Genomic DNA, 19,285 nt, shown 5'->3' with positions numbered 1-19,285 from the left:
ACACCATGATGTGATGCAGATGAAAGACAAGGTTAACAAGTTACACAAGTTATGTCCATTTCTTGATGACCAAGGCATTCTTCGGGTATGCGGACGCTTAACACATGCAGCTTTGCACCCCAATGTCAAGCATCCTGCGATCCTGCCAAGAGACAGTCACGTGTCAGCATTACTGGTCAAACATTATCACGAGAAGACATACCATCAAGGACGAGGGATCACCATGAATGAACTTCGAGCTAACGGATTCTGGATTCTTGGATGCAGCAAGATTGTGTCATCTTACATCTATAAATGTGTAAAATGCAGAAGGTTCAGAAGGCGCACAGAGCAGCAGAAGATGGCAGACCTCCCAGAGGATCGGATGGAGACCACACCGCCATTCACCTACTGTGGGATGGACTGCTTTGGTCCTTTTATGTCAAAGAAGGCCGCAAGGAGCTAAAGCGTTATGGCTTGCTAATCACTTGCATGTGCTCCAGGGCAGTGCATCTTGAAATGCTTGATGATCTCTCTACAGATTCCCTCATCAACTCCTTACGTGCATTCATGGCCATAAGAGGTACAGTTCGCCAGATAAGATGCGATCAAGGCACGAATTTTGTCGGCACTAGAAATGAGTTTATTGGAGCATTTAAGGAAATGGATCAAGCCAAGCTAGGAAACTGGACTGCGAGTTTCTCATGAACACCCCAGCGTCTAGTCACATGGGTGGTGTCTGGGAAAGACAAATTCGCACCATAAGAAGTGTTCTCATGTCCATTCTGGAACAATCAGCCAAACAACTCGACAGCTCCTCTCTGAGGACATTCCTGTATGAAGTCATGGCAGTGATTAATAGCAGACCATTGACTACTGACCAACTATGTGATCCATCAAACCCAGAACCTTTAACACCGAATCACATACTAACCATGAAGTCCACAATCGTGTCTCCACCTCCAGGAAGGTTTGTGGAAGAAGATCTTTATCTCCGTAAGAGGTGGCGTCGTGTTCAACTACTTGCCAACACTTTCTGGACAAGGTGGAAAAAGGAGTATTTGTTAAATCTTCAAGGCAGACAGAAGTGGACCAAAGAGCACAGAAATGCTAAGATCAATGATGTTGTCCTCCTGAAGGATGAGATAACTCCACGCAACCAGTGGAAGTTGGCAAGGATCATTGAAGTGTATCCTGGAAAGGATGGAAAAGTGAGGAAGGTGAAATTGCTGCTGAGTGATCCAACCCTGGATAGAGCAGGAAAACGTACCTCCAAACCTGTGCACCTGGAAAGACCCATTCAGAAGACAGTCATTCTGATGGAAGCGGAAGAAGATTCTCAACCGCACTCTGCTTAAAGGATAATTCATGATAGTTCATTCAAAAGCCGCTCATTAGTTCCTAGGCAATACTTTATTCTTTAAATCACGAGTGATTGGTGGGAGTGTAACGGTCTTTTGCATGTGATGTTTGTTGCATTTGATGTTTGTTGCATTTGATGTTTGTTAAGCTGTATGTCTGGATTTTGTTCCTTTGCGCCCTCTGGTGGTGAACTGTGTAGGGTACAGCTTTGCTGTTTGGGTCTCCACCCAGCCACTTTTTCCTTTTGCTAGCGCACATGGTGTCTGCATGCTGCAGCTCACGGTTAGCTCCACACATGGAGAAAATATCGTTTAAAGAGTGGAAATAATTGAGAAAGAAGATGGAGGATAAGGCAATAAGGCCATAAAGGACTATTTAGCACCTCCTGGATGTCAGCTCACGAGGTTTGTGTGTCTAAATGTTTTATTTTCTGTAATTAAGATTTTTGATTGATTGATACTGCGTGCAAGAGCGCATTTTTATGTGATGTTTTTGTTTTATTGTTTTGTCCGTGAGCAGTTCTCACGGGTTGCCAAGACCAGAATAAACCCTGTTCCATAACTACATCGTGCGTACGTCCATCCTTGAGGGTGCTACAAAATGCATGAACTAGTTTTTCAGCATCACTCTGAGACAGGATATTTCTAATTTTAGAGATGTTGCACAAATGGAAGAAAGCAGTCTTACATATTTGTTTAATATGTGCGTTGAAGGACATGTCCTGGTCAAAAATGACTCCAAGGTTCCTCACAGCATTACTGGAGGCCAAGGTAATGCCATCCAGAGTAAGAATCTGCTTAGATACCATATTTCTAAGATTTTCAGGGCCGAGTACAATAACCTCAGTTTGATCTGAATTAAGAAGCAGAAAGTTAGCGCCATCCAGGTCTTTATGTCTTTAAGACATTCCTGCAGTTTAACTAATTGGTGTGTGTTACCTGGCTTCATGGATAGATAGAGCTGCGTGTCATCTGCATAGCAGTGAAAATTTATGCTATGTCTTCTAATGATGCTGCCTAAGGGAAGCATGTATAATGTAAACAGAATTGGTCCTAGCACTGAACCCTGTGGAACACCATAATTGACCTTAGTGTGTGAAGAGGACTCTCCATTTACATGAACAAATTGGAGTCTATTAGATAGATATGATACAAACCACTGCAGTGCAGTACCTGTAATACCTGCAGCATGTTCTAATCGCTCTAATAGGATATTATGATCAACAGTATCGAACGCAGCACTGAGGTCTAGCAGGACAAGCACAGAGATGAGTCCACTGTCAGAGGCCATAAGAAGATCATTTGTAACCTTCACTAAAGCTGTTTCTGTGCTGTGATGAGCTCTGAAACCTGACTGAAACTCTTCAAATAAGCCATTCCTCTGCAGATGATCTGTTAGCTGTTTGACAACTACTCTTTCAAGGATGTTTGATATGAAAGGAAGGTTGGAGATTGGCCTATAATTAGCTAAGACTGCTGGGTCTAGAGATGCTTTTAAGTAAAGGTTTAACTACAGCCAGCTTGAAGGCCTGTGGTACATAGCCGATTATTAGAGATAGGTTGATCATATTTAAGATTGATGAATTAATTAATGGCAGGACTTCTTTGAGCAGTTTTGTAGGAATGGGGTCTAAAAGACACGTTGATGGTTTGGAGGAAGTAATTATTGAAGTTAACTCAGAAAGATCAATTGGAGAAAAGAGTTTAACTTAACATCGATGGTACTAAAAGTAGCTGTAGATAATATTACATCTGTGGATGATTATTGGTAATTTTTCTCTAATGATAAAAATTTTATTTGTGAAGAAGTTCATGAAGTCATTACTAGTTAATGTTAAAGGATGGTTGGCTCAGTAGAGCTCTGACTGTTTGTCAGCCTGGCTACAGTGCTGAAGAGAAACCTGGGGTTGTTCTTATTTTCTTCAATCAGTGACGAATAGTAAGATGTTCTGGCTTTTATGGAGGGCTTTCTTATAAAGCAGCAAACTATTTCTCCAGGCTAAATGATGATCCTCTAAATTTGTGACACGCCATTTCCTCTCCAGCTTACGAGTTATCTGCTTTAGGCTACGTGTTTGAGAATTATACCACGGAGTCAGGGACTTCTGATTTGAGGCCTTAGTTTTCACAGGAGCTACAGTATCCAGAGTCGCATATAGTGAGGAGGTAAAATTATTAACAAGATGATCGACCTCTGTTGGAGTAGCGCTCAGATAGCTGCTCTGCTCTATGTTGGTACAGGGCATTGAAGATGATAACAGTGGTGGATTATATTCTTAAACTTAGTTACAGCACTTTTAGAAAGACATCTACTGTGATAAAGTCTACTCTCCACTGCTGTGTAATCAATTATTGTAAATGTAAATGTTATCAGGAAATGATCAGACAGCAGAGGGTTTTCAGGAAACACTGTTAAATGTTCAGTTTCTATGCCATATGTTAAAACAAGATCTAGAGTGTGATTAAAGTGGTGGTGGGTTCTTTTACATTTTGAGAGAAGCCAATTGAGTCTAATAACAGATTAAATGCCATGTTGAGGCTGTCATTTTTAGCATCTACATGGATGTTAAAATCACCACAATAATTATTTTATCTGAGCTGAGCACTAAATCAGATAAAAGTCTGAGAAATCAGAGAGAAACTCTGTGTAAGGCCCAGGTGGACGATAGATGATGACAACAAGTAAGACTGGTTTCTGAGTTTTACAGCTGGGGTGGACGAGGCTAAGCATCAGGCTTTCAAATGAATTAAAAGTCTGTCTTGGTCTTTGGTTAATTAATAGGCTGGTGTGAAAATTGCTGCCACACCCCCTCGGCCTGTGCTTCGAGGTTTCTGGTAGTTAGAATGACTCGGGGTGTTGATTCATTTAAACTAACATAATCATCCGGCTGCAACCAGGTTTCTGTAAGGCAGAGTAAATCGATTTGTTGATCAATTATTAAGTCATGTACTAACAGAGACTTGGAGGAGAGAGACCTAATATTTAATAATCCCATTTCACTGTTTTACTCTTTGGTTCAGATGTGGATACTGTATTGTTCTTTCTTTGTGATTTTTTATGTTTAAGTTGTTTATTGCTGGTTTTAGTTTGTTTTTTTGTCTGTTTGGGAGCTGACACAGTCTCAATGGAGATGGGTTTTGGGGGTAGCAGGAGGAGAGAAGCTGCAGAGAGGCGTGTAAGACTGCAACTCTGCTTCCTGGTCCCAACTCTGGATAGTCATATTTTGGGGGTTTAATAAATTGGTCCATATTTCTAGAATGAGAGCTGCTCCATCCAAAGTGGGATGGATGCCGCCTCTCCAACAAGACCAGGTTTCCTCCAGAAGGTTTGCCAATTATCTATGAAGCCCACATCGTTTCTGGGACACCACTCAGACAGCCAGCAATTTAAGGAGAACATGCGGCTAAACATGTCACTCCTGGTCTGATTGGGGAGGGGACCAGAGAAAACTACAGAGTCCGAGTCCTAAGCATAAATGACATTCCAACAATGTAAATCTAACACCTCCCTTGGTTATGCTGCAAAGGTGTAGGCTGCTGGACCACTCCCATGATGCACTGAGTATTTCTTCTTCAGTCACCTTTCTTACTCACTGTGTGTTAACAGACCTCTCTTCATTGAATCATACTGTTATTAATCTCTTTCTCTCTTCCACAGCATGTCTTTATCCTGTCGTCTTCTTCACTTCAGCCGGTTGTGGCAGATGGCCCCGCCCCTGAGCCTGGTTCGGCTGCAGGTTTCTACTTTTTGGGTTTTGTCATGGTCCTCAGTCTGGTGACTCAATGTTTAGGTTTTTAATTATTAATATTCTTTGATTCAGTTAGTTTCTGGTTATATTTTAGTGATTTTTAGATCTTAGGTTCTTTCATCCTGCCTGCCATGACAGGTTTATTGTTACAACCTGGTCCCCTGGTGGTTTACTTTAGTGAAGCTCGCTCACTGTGAGAAGCTTCAGCATTAACAACATGTTAGCATGTGGCTGTAAGATTCCACAGGACTATTTGTTTATGCTGCTGTGACATGTAGTACATACACACATGAAGTGGACAGGCTTATTCATACATATACCACACACATGGGAGGCTGACTGGCCCGTCGTTGGTCAAGACTGAGAACACAATGAAAATCAGATGATTCTTATTCATGGCAGGCTGATCATTGCATCCAATTCAAATGTTCCTCTACTCTGGAAAGGTTTCTGAAGAAAACAATACTAATGAAGAAAGGCATGAAAAACATTTATTTATTTATTGTTTTATCTTTTTTGTTTTTGTGTTACAGATGGTCAGAATCCCCTTTCCTGCAGTAAAGACTTCCTCCCATACCTGCAGATGCAACTGTTTGTTTAATAGTTTCTTTAATTTTTCTTTATTTTGATATTTTTTGTGCATCATTTTAATACTGATGCTGTGCATTGGGGTTTTGTTAAAATCTAAACATGATTTGGCAACTTTAGAATCCAAAGACGGGTAAAGGGCCACCATGTGCTCGGGAGATTTTGGGTTGCTTTTTTTACACAGCGGCACAGGAGTGCAGTTTCTTCACTTGTCTGTGTCAAAGATTTTCAAAAAGCAGATGCTGATTAAAAATCCTCACAGGCTGTTTTTGGTCCTTCGTACTCCCTCAGCCTGTTCCTGGACCCACTTAGAGGCGTTTGGAGGCCTCTGCTCACTTAGCCAAGGAGCACAAATGAGGTCACAGCCTGAAGTAAAGATGCTTTGTCTCCTTCATGGGGACCAACCACAGCTGACAACAGCTGCCTCATTCAACTCATTCACAATGAATCCTTCAACAATTTTTGTTTCAAACAAACAACTTTCACTTCAAACAACTATTTGTAACTTTTGTCACTAGGCTGCTTCATTAGTTTGCTGCACTTCTTCAAAAAAGCAACAAGTTAAGCAGAACGTGAACGTGGCCAGACATGGGAAAGAAAGTTCAGTCTTATAAAAAAAATGTGGTTGGGTCTCATGCCCCAGTCCTGGGTTTCGGCACCACTGTAAAAGATGCACAACAGACCCGACCACATGATCGCACTTTTTAGTACACTCCTTTATTGCAACTGTCGACTTACACACGCGGCTGCAGCTTTTCAGCAGATGCTTAACATGCGCAACTAATGTTAAACATTAGTTGCATATGGTTTTTCTGCCAGGTAACTTGTGCCCCACCTGTCAGAACCCCACCAGTGGCGCATGCCACATACTTTGAGAATTACCGCTTTAAGCTCATCTATTATCCAGCCATGTTTCAAGATCCACGGTGGTTACAAGTGTGGGATAAGAGAACTAAGGACAGATTAGAATAGTTTACTTTATTTTTTTTCTGAATGCATTTATAACTGCTGGAATAAAACATAAAACCACTTCTTTAAAATGTCAGTCTCCTAAGTTATGTAAAGCACAACTTTTGTGGCTAAGTCAGATCCTTAGTTGAAGCTTCTAAACAGTTCCATCTAAATTGCACATAACTAAGTACTAAGAGCATAAATTAACATTTTAGTATTAAATGCATAAATATGTATTTAAAATCAGTGGGTTTTGAATTTCAGCTGTGTGAATTTGCTTTTTCATTTCTTTGTGTCTGAACGTTCCTACAGTTGGTTTGTGGTTGATGTGGATTTGCTGCTCATGTGAATCCTCCCACAGTGTTTCATTAGCAGCTGTAACCACAGTGACTCTGATAAAACAGGAATTAGCAGAATCCATCTGATATGAAGCTGTGCTTTGAATACCACTTCCCTCCTCTTTGAAGAGTAGTCAGATATCTGTGTTCAGGTTTTTGTACAGCCTCTTCTACACTTTGTATCACTGTGTTTCTAGAGCACAGTAGTAGAGAGCTGTGTCTGCCAGGGTTAGAGCTGTTATGGTCAGATTAGTTGATGTAGAAGATGTTTCTGATCCAAATCTTCTATCAGGGATATATTGACCTGCAGTTCCTTTTCCTTTTTTCCTGAGTATAAACTGAGGAGCCTGAAGGTCAGAATGATGTCTGTACCAATAAAGGTTAGCATAATCTGATGTTGTCTGATAGCTACATGTGAGTTTGACAGATTCTCCTTCTGTTTCAGTGACTTCAGTTTGTTGAGGAGTGATTGAGTCTCCAGCTGTTAGTCCTGGAAAAAGAAAGAAGAAAAGTAGTGAAATGCAGTCTGTATATCTGCTTAATGCAGCAGCTTCAACTAAACTTTAATCCCTGTTCTTAAACTCACCTATAATGTGAGATAGAAGCAAAAAGAGGTGCAGCAACATGTCTTTGGAGTTATTAAAGCCAGACAGACAGCACATGAACAATGTTCTTCCACTGCAGCACAATGACCAACAAATAATGTCACTGGATGAGCTCAACTTCAGTGGGCGGGGCCAGTTTAATAGCTCAGCCAATCAAATAGTTTTGTGCTTCCACAGCAGCTCTGTCTCTGTCTCTGATCTTTACTGCTTCATTTCTCTGTTGTCTTTGTCATCAGTCCAATGACACAAGAATCAGAGGTTTAACAGTGTGTGGCTCCCTCTAGTGGATGTTGTGGAGTATTCTGTTGTCTTTGCTCCAAAGGTTTTTGTACAGAGTTTTGGTGTTTCCTGTCACTGTGGGCTGCAGAGCACAGTAGTACACAGCAGAGTCTGTCACTGCAGCAGAGGAGATCTCCAGATGAAACTCCTGTTTTTCTTTCTCATGTATAAACTTCAGCTTTTCTGTTTGCGCTGAATATTCATTGATGAGAAACTGTGGACGTGAACCGGACTTCTGATGGTACCAGAAAAGGTACTGAACATAACCTGAATAGTTGCAGGAGAGAGTCACAGTGTCTCCTTCCAAACTCATCACTACATCTTTAGATGGTGTCAGTAAATCCTCAGAGGATCCTGAAAACAACAAAGACATATTTCACCAGGATGTTTCTGTATCTTTAAACTTAGTTTAGTTTATAAAAAGTGAATCAATTCAAACAACATCCAAATCTTTTCATGTCTATCATCTCCTTTTACATCTCACTCCATCTTTTGATGACTCACCAGTCTGAAAGGAGACCATCATCATCCAAATGAAAAGCAGGAACATGATTTTCTCTTGGACTGAATGAACAATAGAGAGAACACAGCAGCACTTCAGCTCCTAAATGAAGCCTTTCATATTCACTGGTGTAGCTCCTCCTTTTGCTGAGCTCTGTTTCCTTTCACTGTTTCCTCATATCTGCAGAGCGCAGAGTCCAACACCCACCAGGAACAAATTCGCTTTATTGCCAGCTATGTGGATCAAGCTCTTGGAATGGTTGCAGAAGGATCAAATGGTTTAATAACAGACCACACACCCCATACTCCCAGAGCACCTCCCACAGAACACTTTGAGACACAGTTGAATACCTTCTCCAAATCCACAAAACACACGAAAACTCGTTGGGCAAACTCAAATGCAGCCTCAGTTATCCTTGAGAGGGTAAAGAGCTGATCCAATAATCCAGTGATGAAAACGGCATTGTTCCTCCCGTATCCGAGGTTCAACTAATGGAAAGACTCTACTTTCCAGCACCCTGGCATAGACTTTCCCGGGGACGCAGGAGTGTGATACCCCTGTAGTTGGAGCACACCTTCCAGTTCCCTTTCTTGAAAATGGGAGCCACCACCCCAGTCTGCCAATCCAGACCAGGGTGGTGCTGATCCTGAACAACATGCAACATTGTAGAGGCGTGTCAGCCAAGACAGGCCGACTACATCCAGAGCATTCAGGAACCCAAGGATCCTGCCACCAAGGAGTTATTTAACTCCGTCAGTGAACTCAAACCCAGGCTAACCATAACCTGGGTTTGGGGCTTACCACCACAACAGGCACCAACCACCCTGTGGCCAAAGCTCAGTGCAGGAGCTTCAGCAATGGAGGTGAATGGGCTCAGTGTACCCAGTCTCCCTCTGAATGCTCGAAGGTGGCAGTTAAACATCCCATACACACACACACATATATATATATATATCTATCTATCTATCTATCTATCTATCTATCTATCTATCTATCTATATATATATATATATATATATATATATATATATATATATATATATATATATAGGAGGTACACCAGAGAGATAGAAGGCAGGAGAATAAACCAGCTGTTCTCCACAGAACCAGCAAAGGTGTACTCTCAGTGGCAAGGAACAATAACAGAACAGCACCACCAAGGCTGGAGACGGAGCAATACTGGAAGAGCATATGGGAGAAGGACGCAACCCATAACGGCAATGCTCAGTGGCTAGTGGATCTGAGGGCAGACCATAGCGACCTCCTGAACAGGGTCCAGTAACCATCACAGTGGCAGACATCCAAGAAAGGGTCTCCAGTATGAAGAGTTGGACAGCACCAGGGCCCGACATGGTTCACGCCTACTGGCTGAAGAAGCTGACTGCACTCCACGAGCGCCTGGCAGCACAAATGAACCAGCTGCTAGTTAACGAGAGACACCCGAATGGCTAACCAAGGTCGGACGGTCCTGATCCCCAAGGACCCCAAGAAGGGACCGGTCCCATCCAACTACCGACCAATAACCTGCCTCAGTACTACATGGAAGCTCCTGTCAGGCATCATATCGGCTAAGATGAACAGGCACATGGGTCAATACATGAGCGGGCACAGAAAGGGATTGGCAAGAATACCAGAGGCGTAAAACACCAGCTACTGGTAGACAGAACAGTCAGCCGAGACTGCAAGACCAGACTGACCAACCTGTGCACTGCCTGGATTGATTACAAGAAAGCCTATGACTCAATGCCCCACAGCTGGATACTGGAATGCCTAGAATTGTACAAGATCAACAGGACCCTAAGAGCCTTCATCAGGAACTCAATGGGAATGTGGCACACAACACTAGAGGCCAACTCCAAGCCCATAGCACAAGTCACCATCAAGTGCGGGATCTACCAAGGAGATGCTCTGTCCCCACTGCTGTTCTGCATAGGCCTGAACCCCTCAGTGAGATCATTAACAAGACTGGCTACGGATACCGACTACGGAACGGAGCGGTTGTCAGCCACCTCCTGTACATGGATGACATCAAGCTGTATGCCAAGAGTGAACAAGACATCGATTCACTGATACACACTACCAGGTTATACAGCAATGACATTGGAATGTCATTCGGGCTGGAGAAGTGTAGTCGGATGGTAACAAAAAGAGGGAAGGTAGTCAGAACTGAGGGGATTGAACTACCAGAAGGCAACATTGCAGACATAGAGGACAGTTACAAGTACCTGGGGATCCCACAGGCGAATGGGAACGATGAAGAGGCCGCTAGGAAAGCTGCAACCACCAAGTACCTGCAGAGGGTCAGGCAAGTCCTGAGGAGTCAGCTGAACGGTAAGAACAAGATCCAGGCCATCAACACCTCGCCCCTGCCCGTGATCAGGTACCCTGCTGGGGTAATAGGCTGGCCAAAGGAGGAGATAGAAGCCACTGACATCAAGACAAGAAAGCTCCTTACCATGCATGGAGGGTTTCACCCCAAGTCTAGCACCCTGAGGTTGTACGCTAAGCGGAAGGAAGGGGGCCGGGACTGGTGAGTGTCAGCACCACAGTCCAGGATGAGACAAGAAACATCCACGAATACATCACGAAGATGGCCCCAACTGACAGCGTGCTCAGTGAATACCTCAGGCAGCAGAAACCCAAGAAAGAGGAGGAAGGCGAGGAACCATCATGGAAGGACAGGCCCCTGCACGGTATGTACCACCGGCAGATAGAGGAGGTGGCTGATACAGAAATCCTACCAGTGGCTGGACAAAGCTGGACTGAAAGACAGCACAGAGGCACTAATCATGGCAGCACAAGAACAAGCTCTGAGTACAAGATCCATAGAGGCTGGGGTCTATCACACCAGGCAAGACCCCAGGTGCAGGCTGTGTAAAGATGCCCCAGAGACAATCCAGCACATAACAGCAGGGTGCAAGATGCTAGCAGGCAAGGCATACATGGAACGCCATAACCAAGTGGCCGGCATAGTGTACAGGAACATCTGTGCCGAGTATAACCTGGAAGTCCCAAGGTCAAAATGGGAGATGCCCCTAAGGGTGATGGAGAATGACCGAGCTAAGATCCTGTGGGACTTCCAGATGCAGACGGACAAAATGGTGGTGGCTAACCAACCGGACATAGTGGTGGTAGACAAACAGAAGAAGACGGCTGTAGTGATCGATGTAGCGGTTCCGAATGACAGCAATATCAGGAAGAAGGAACACGAGAAGCTGGAGAAATACCAAGGGCTCAGAGAAGAGCTCGAGAGGATGTGGAGGGTGAAGGTAACGGTGGTCCCTGTGGTAATCGGAGCACTAGGTGCGGTGACTCCCAAGCTAGGCGAGTGGCTCCAGCAGATCCCGGGAACAACATCGGAGATCTCTGTCCAGAAGAGCGCAGTCCTGGGAACAGCTAAGATACTGCAAGAGGACCCTCAAGCTCCCAGGCCTCTGGTAGAGGACCCGAGCTTGAAGGATAAACCGCCCGCAGGGGCGTGCTGGGTGTTTTTTTTTTTTATATATATGTGTGTGTGTGTGTGTGTGTGTGTGTGTGTTCAATGTGTGGGCTGGCAGATGGATGTATATTCCAAATAATACAGCTCCAGATGGGTCAGTCATCGTGGGTGTTGTCTAATCCCATGTTTGATAACTCTAATTAACAGATAACATTAATTAAATAATTAATTTGCAACAACGGCACTAACGGAAGAACATGCAGTACCATCCTATCAGATGCCTTTGCTGGTTGAGGTCAGTGACGAATCAGGTGACGAGGATTCAAGACTGAGGCGAGAGATAAGAATGTACACTGAATGTACTCAGCTGTATGAAGAGCACATGAGATTTTCTCAGACACAGTTAAATAAAACCTGAGGAAGGTCAAAGGTCATAACTTGTGTGTTGAACTAAAATCTTGTGATATGACATTCTTTCACTGTTTTTTTTTTTTTTTTTGCCAGTAGCGTGTTATTTACCATAAAGTAATTCAGAGTCATTCATACCACAGTAACCAGAGATGATAATATATTTGTAAATATATAACTTTCTACAGGACTAACTATAATATCTTTATGTAAAAGTCCAGAGCCTCTGAGGAGTATCCAAGTATTTATATCTTCACACAACCCAAAGGTCTCCATCGCAGTGTTCATGAAATGCTGGGTTTATCCATCTTCTGGGTGGGCCTACGGTGGAGATTTCCCTGTGAGGGAGCTGGTGGTGACCAGCACCAGAGAGTCTAATTCAATAAACAATATGCCAAATGTTTAACAGCTGAATATAATAAAAATTAATTTGTGCCCAGTCAAACAATAATAATAATTAATTAATAACTTATTCTGGCATTACTTTGTAAGTTTTTAATCAAACTTTATATATTTTGATTAGAAAGCATATTTTTTTGTTTGTTCTAAACTCACCAGATCCAAACAGTAACTCCCTTTTATAGAAATGAGATTTAAAACCAGTTTAAGGAGGCACTGGGTTCAAGATAGGAATCATGTTAAAGTTCAATATAAGAAACATATTCAGATAATTTCAAAACAGAAAACTTAAAATTCAAATGATAATATTTGCGATTTTCTTGTTTTCCATGGATGTAGAAAAAAATTGATTTCAGCTGGAAACTGATTTGAAACAGAGAGAAATCTTCGACAGCGGAACAGTTAAAGGTAAATGTCCTCTGCCGGAGCAACACCGTGTGACACCAAGCGGAAGTAAAGAAAGGAAAGGCGCGTGTGTGAACAGAGCCGAGAGTGTGGGACCGAAAAGAGTCAGCTCATCACTGTGGTGTTGGCGGCTTTACACTGACTCCCCGAGCTCTCTGTAATACTTTACATTCACTGATAAGAGAGAGAGAGAGAGAGAGAGAGAGAGAGGGAGGTGCGTTAACAGTCCCGCTCTGGCGAAACTTTAACACGTGACACCAGGCGAAAGTAAACAAAGGAAAGGCGCTAATGCCGTTAGCTTTCGTCCTGTGTGACTAAACAGAGACTGTTGTTGTTGTGTGAGCCGAGTGTGTGAGCTGAGTGTGTGAGCTGTGGCAGTAACAATGCCTTCAGTTCAGTATCTGAGAGAGTTTATCAACGAGCGACTAACTGCTGCTGCTGAACAAATATTCTTGGAGTTTGAAAAAACGATCGTCCAGTACGAGGAAGAGATCGACCGTCAGCGCAGACTGCTGGAAACCCCAAATCAAGCTGCACAGGACAGGTGAGTGTCCCTCTGAGGGAGGATCCTAATCACAGCTCTGCGGGACATTTCTGATTGTGAGGACTTTTTGGAGATGTGAGCTAACAAAGAGCAAACAGAGGACAGGACTGCACTGTGCTCCATTCAAACAGCAGGCGCTGAAATCAGCCTGGATTTGAGTGTTCTTTATGTAACAGCATAAAGTTAGAACTGTGAAGGTATCACTTTAAAAGAAAATGTAATGTAAAATACCCTCATGTATGTATGCATTAAGATGCAGAATACAGATGCAGATACAGCAATAGAAGTCCTCCTGTGGGTCTCCAATAATATGAATGCATCAGTGTCATTTCAGGCAGCTCATGGTCATTTTCATCACAGACATTCTGCTGATTGTGTCCTCAGTTCTCAGTAGCTTGGTTTGTAAAAGTTCAGACTCAGAGTGTGACTTAGCGTTGCACTTAAGTGCAGCATATAGGTTGTTGCTTAGTAACAAGGCATCAACTACGTTGCCTTTCTTTATCATAAACAGAGACCAGTACTTGCTGAGCGTTTGTGTTGTGAGCTTGATTAGATGTAGGAAACATAAAACAGGTTTTCACCTTCAGATGTTTGAGCACTGAGGATGCAGCCTGGTCATGTACAGGTAGATCCACCCTCTCAGTGTCAGGGCTTTCGTGCACAGGAACAACATCAGCATAAAACAGACACTATGAGACCCGTTCAGACTACGGGTGAGAAACAGCTGCTGATGTCTGGTAATCATGATAATCTTATTGTCAGTGTTTGAGTCACCTGCTGTACCCGAGAGTGTAAAGAGCAATGGGAGAGAAATCGGGTGAATTTGTTGTCAGGTTGTTGCACTCTAGTTATAGTATTATTTATTGTATTGTCTTATTACTTGTCATTTCTGTTTGTTTAAAAAAAAAACAAAAAAAACCCAACAACTATTTATTATAACTTTAAGAAAAAAATTTCTGTTTCTTTTCACTCCGGACTGTGTGTACATAATTTCGTTCCATCTCATGTTAACGTGTGATGCAAATGACAAATAAAGCTCCTTGAATCCTTGAATGAATGTGCAGCTTTGACACCATGTACTTACTGTTTGCTAACCAGACCTCAGTTTGTTTGACAACAGTGAAGATCTCAGCTCTGACTAGAATTCCTTTAGTGTGTTTCTGTGTGACACATTATAGAGTGCTGTGGAGCCTTATTTGTGTTTGAAACAACAATCTGCCTGCTTAGATCTCTTCTTTACATTTCTTACATGTCTTCTTTGGCTCTCGGAGGAGGCAGACGCATGTTTCCCTCTCTCCCTCCCTTATCTTCCCTGCTGCTTCTATGTGTTTGTCTAGTCTCGTCTAACTCTAACCCTCAAAGAGTTTCTCAGTCTTGTTCTGTAAAACCTAAAGAATTATGGATTTGATCAACTGGTCCCGTAATTGACACCCTGCGGGGCTTGTGAGAGTCCGATTGTCCTGCGGAGATGTTTGCTGCTGAATACTCAATGGTCGGTTGCGCCTGGCGACACTCTCGATGGAGGACATTGAATGACATCTACCAATTTGGAACCACGATAACAGAGGTCGGGCTGATTGGAGCTGGCTTATCGAAGAACGAGAAGCGGCTACAGCTGTTCAAAATCCCATAAGGCTGGCTGACATGATAGACGATTGGCAGGGCTGTGAGTACTCAGACTGTGTTTTGAACGCAATATGGATAAGATCTTGGAGAAGAACAACGGGAATTGAGAGAATTGGTGACCAGTGATGGACATTAGACCAACTGTAAAAATTGGATGCAGTTGTTCTCACTAAACCCAAACATTCACCATCTTCACTCATGCAGCTATCCCACTGGCACCAGCTGAAGGCCTGCCAAGGTCGAAGCCGACTGGAACAACAAATTCTTCCCATGATTACAGGATTGTTGTCAGAACTCTTTGTCCCTCCTTCAAGGCCACCTGGGTCCACTGGAGACTGTTGACCTTTGCTTAACCGGGCGTGGTGACACTTTCTCTCAGCTGAACACGGGATACACATGCACACGCACGAAACGTACACTGACGCTGATACGCCCTCACTATCACCCTCCCTCCCCTGAATCCAATGCCTCCTCCAACGCTTACCTCCCATCCGATGTGGACAGCGGATCAGCTGGAGGCGCAATCGAAGATTGCAGCGGTCCCAGATCAGCTGTACACACTGGAATACTCTGCCATGTTGCTTGTCTGTGTTTTATTATGTTATGGTTTGTTGATATCTGTGCATTCCTGTATTATCCTTTTGTGTTACACATTTCACTGTTTTTTTTCCCTTGCTACCTAGCCTGACCTGTCTCCCCAATGTGATGTTTTTGTATTGTATGTACGGTCGGCAAGGTCTGTCATCACGGTTGTGGACAACTGCAACTGACAAATAAAGGCTCTCTCTCTCTCTCTTTTATAATGTCATTAGTTGTCTTTTTTTTTTCCTCCAGACGTCCCACAGCAGCCTGTCTGTAAGGAGGAGGAGGTTCTCATTGAGCTGCAGCTCTGTGACCAGGAGGAACCAGAACCTCCACAGATTAAAGAGGAACAGGAGGAACTGTGCAGCAGTCAGGAGGGAGAGCAGCTGGGACTGAAGGAGGAGACCGATACCTTCATGGTGACTGCTGCTGAGGAAAGAGACCACAGTGAACCAGACAATGATCGGCTCATCACTAATAACTCCCCTCTTGCTGAGAGCCAAGATCAGGGAAGAAGCAGGAGTGTAGATCCAGGATCAACGAGAAATCCAAACAGAAGTAAAAATGCAGAAAGCTCTCCTTTGTCAGAGAGTCGGTCCAGTACTGGTGCAGGTACAAAGTTGTTAAAGTGTGATGTCTATGAACAAACCTTTATGCATGAGTCCCAAATGACGTTACATAACAGAGCTCACACAGGTGAGAAGCTGCATGTTGGTAACTCTGCTGGGAAAGGTTTTAATCAGAACGGTGCTGTGTTGGAGCGCGTGAGAGTTCATGCAGGTGAAAATCTCTGTAAGACTTGTGGTAAAATGTTTTCTTGCCCATCAGCACTTAGAAGGCATACACAGATCCATACAGATGAGAAGCCATATTCCTGTAAAACATGTGGGAAAAACTTTTGTCGAATTTGTCATTTGACCAGCCACATGAGAACTCACACAGGTGAGAAACCGTATCCTTGTCAAACATGTGGTAAAAGGTTTTCCAGGTCATCGTCACTTAAAGAACACGCACGACTTCACTCAGGTGAGAAGCCGTACTCTTGCAAAACATGCGGGAAAAGTTTTCGTCACAATAAAAGTTTGTTTTCCCACATAAGAACTCACACAGTTGAGAGGTCACATGTTGGTAACACCTCCAGTAAAAAGTTTTCAAATTCAACATCACTTAAAAAACACACAGAAATTCATTCAGGTAAATAGCTGGAAAACGTGGGAAAAGTTTAAATTCTCATTTGACTAGCCATTTAAATGTTGAACATCAGCTATTTTCTCCTGCTGAGAGCTCACACAGGTGAGAAGCTGTAGTCTTAACATATTTTTAGAAAAGGTCAAATATTTGGAGCCAAGTTTGACACAAATGTACAAATTCATGCTGGTTCAAATGTTTTTGGCCAGGGTGAAGGGAGTATCTGCCACCAAACAAGAAGACAGCCGCATGTAACTACTACGGTGTTTGCTAGTTCACCTTACATGCATTAATGTAATAATGTGGTTAGCGTACTCAACGTTAATTACACACCTAACAACATGAAGCTACTCACGCAGAGGAGAACGGCTGCTGCTGCCATCATCATCCGTCATCATTTCTGCTACACTGGCAGGGCTAGGGGCCAGGACTCTACTCTTTGGGTTTTGGGGATGTTGCTAACTCCGGGTCCAATAACAGGCACCACACCCGCAGTAGATGTGCACGGTGTGAGGTCTCGCAGCAAGCTATCAAACACGGCGCATTTCTCGGCTTTAAAAAAACGCTATGCGCGCCGCCAGGTGTTTCATCAGATTTGAGGTGTTACCTCCTTTGACAGTATCACAGTATCAGCTTAAAGCACTTGTTGCAGGCTGCTGAGTTTGCATCTTTGCTGTGAAGTACAGCCAGACTTTTGATCGCTTTGCCTTGGGCATTTTTAATCTGTAGCTCTGCTCTAAAAGAACGTCACGTATTCTGGCCCGCCTACTATCCTCGGAAACGTAAAATGATTGGCTAGAATTGGCTCAGGAAAAAAAAAGCACCGAAATGTGCGCTGCTTTTCGGTCTGGTTACTACCGTTTATGTCAGAACCGGTGCCATGATGGCACCGGACACTGGTACCCATCCCTAGCTGCGACTAAAGATTACTTTGGTAGGCGACAAATCTGGCAATTTGTCTTTGATTAGTCAACGATTATTTCAATAAATCTTGTCTCCGCTTCCTGTGGGAAGACTTCCTGTTCTAGGCTTTAGTACCTCACCTGCTCAGGTCTGCCCACCTGTGAGTATCACCCTCTTGTCTCGTCCCACAGAAAATTAAAACAATGACCCAGGAGACATATGAATTTGAAAATAATCAAATGTATTTTTAACATCAATACTTAAATATTTAGTCCTATTTTACTCAGTAGGACTGTCCAAATAAAAATGAAATAAATACAAATATTAAGCAATATGAATTAAAGTTCTAGTAGTATTTAAACCAAAAATTCAGCTTTAAAGTGAATGAAAAAAGATTTTGTTTTCCAGTCCAAAATAACAAGTTTCCAAAGTTTACAGATGATTCTGTTTTGCTGTTCGCACTGCCTTCTTCTTCTTTAGTATTGAGTGCAGTCTTGGCAGACAACATAGGTGACACTGCCCCCACAGCTTCCTGTAGTGGGTTTTAGTTTCAATTAAAAAAACAAAAAAACATTTATGTGGTTTTAAGATGTGACAAGAAATTTCTATGTCAGTGTCATCGATTATGTCGACGAATCATTGTAGCCCTACAAATTAACCTCACTGTTTTCAAAATGCTCCTCCACCTGTTTTCTTTAGCACCGCTTAATTCTCCAGCCTTTGTTGTTCCATCTTGAAACATCTCGCTGCATTAAAGTCAAAACAAGTTCATATTTTCATTAAAATTGTAGATTTTTTCCACATTTTGTTTTTTTTCTGTTCTATTTTGAATAAAATATGGGTTTCTGAGATTTGCATTCTGTTTTTATTTCTATTTTACACAAAGTCCCAACTGTTTTGGAATTGGATTTGTATAACTGCTAACCCAGCTTTGAGTTGGACTCCTGCTGAAGGACAACATTAAATTGTTGAGAACGTGGTTCGATCCTGGATTGTAGTCCAGGAAAAGAATGTAGACTTTGTTTCTCACACAAACAGTTTCCTCTGTGTCTGCCTTAGTGTCCTGAGATAAAATCATGCAGTGAATTTAGTTTTTCCTTTATATTTCTGTAATAAAAGTTTGTTTACTTATAATTTTGTATTTTTTGTTTCTTTGTGTCTGAACGTTCCTACAGTTGGTTTGTGGTTGATGTGGATTTGCTGCTCATGTGAATCCTCCCACAGTGTTTCATTAGCAGCTGTAACCACAGTGACTCTGATAAAACAGGAATTAGCAGAATCCATCTGATATGAAGCTGTGCTTTGAATACCACTTCCTCCTCTTTGAAGAGTAGTCAGATATCTGTGTTCAGGTTTTGTACAGCCTCTTCTACACTTTGTATCACTGTGTTTGTAGAGCACAGTAGTAGAGAGCTGTGTCTGCCAGGGTTAGGGCTGTT

General features: G+C 42.8%; 1 protein-coding gene across 2 annotated transcripts; it reads left to right on the top strand.

Moving 5' to 3' along the window:
• Window positions 1-13,045: 13,045 nt before the first annotated feature.
• On the top strand, window positions 13,046-17,255 carry LOC120434308 (zinc finger protein 525-like). 2 transcript variants are annotated; one of them, XM_039602161.1, is made up of 3 exons: window positions 13,046-13,547; window positions 14,173-14,260; window positions 16,008-17,255. In XM_039602161.1, the coding sequence occupies exons 2-3, from the start codon at window positions 14,239-14,241 to the stop codon at window positions 16,955-16,957; spliced, it is 972 nt and encodes a 323-aa protein (XP_039458095.1). In that variant the 5' UTR covers window positions 13,046-13,547; window positions 14,173-14,238; the 3' UTR covers window positions 16,958-17,255. The 2 variants fall into 2 exon arrangements, 1 of the variants encoding a protein (XP_039458095.1); XR_005609047.1 differs by lacking the exon at window positions 14,173-14,260.
• The last annotated feature ends 2,030 nt before the right edge of the window (window positions 17,256-19,285 follow it).

This window comes from Oreochromis aureus, linkage group 18, assembly GCF_013358895.1.
Source record: "Oreochromis aureus strain Israel breed Guangdong linkage group 18, ZZ_aureus, whole genome shotgun sequence".
Taxonomy (NCBI): domain Eukaryota; kingdom Metazoa; phylum Chordata; class Actinopteri; order Cichliformes; family Cichlidae; genus Oreochromis; species Oreochromis aureus.
Note: the sequence above shows the minus strand (reverse complement) of the source record. Positions and strands in the feature narration are given on the sequence as shown.

Coding starts and splice junctions, on each gene's coding strand:
- LOC120434308 (XM_039602161.1), top strand. CDS start 14,239: ATGAGACCCGTTCAGACTACGG. Junction 14,261..16,007: donor GAGACCCGTTCAGACTACGG/GTGAGAAACAGC, acceptor TTTTTCCTCCAG/ACGTCCCACAGCAGCCTGTC.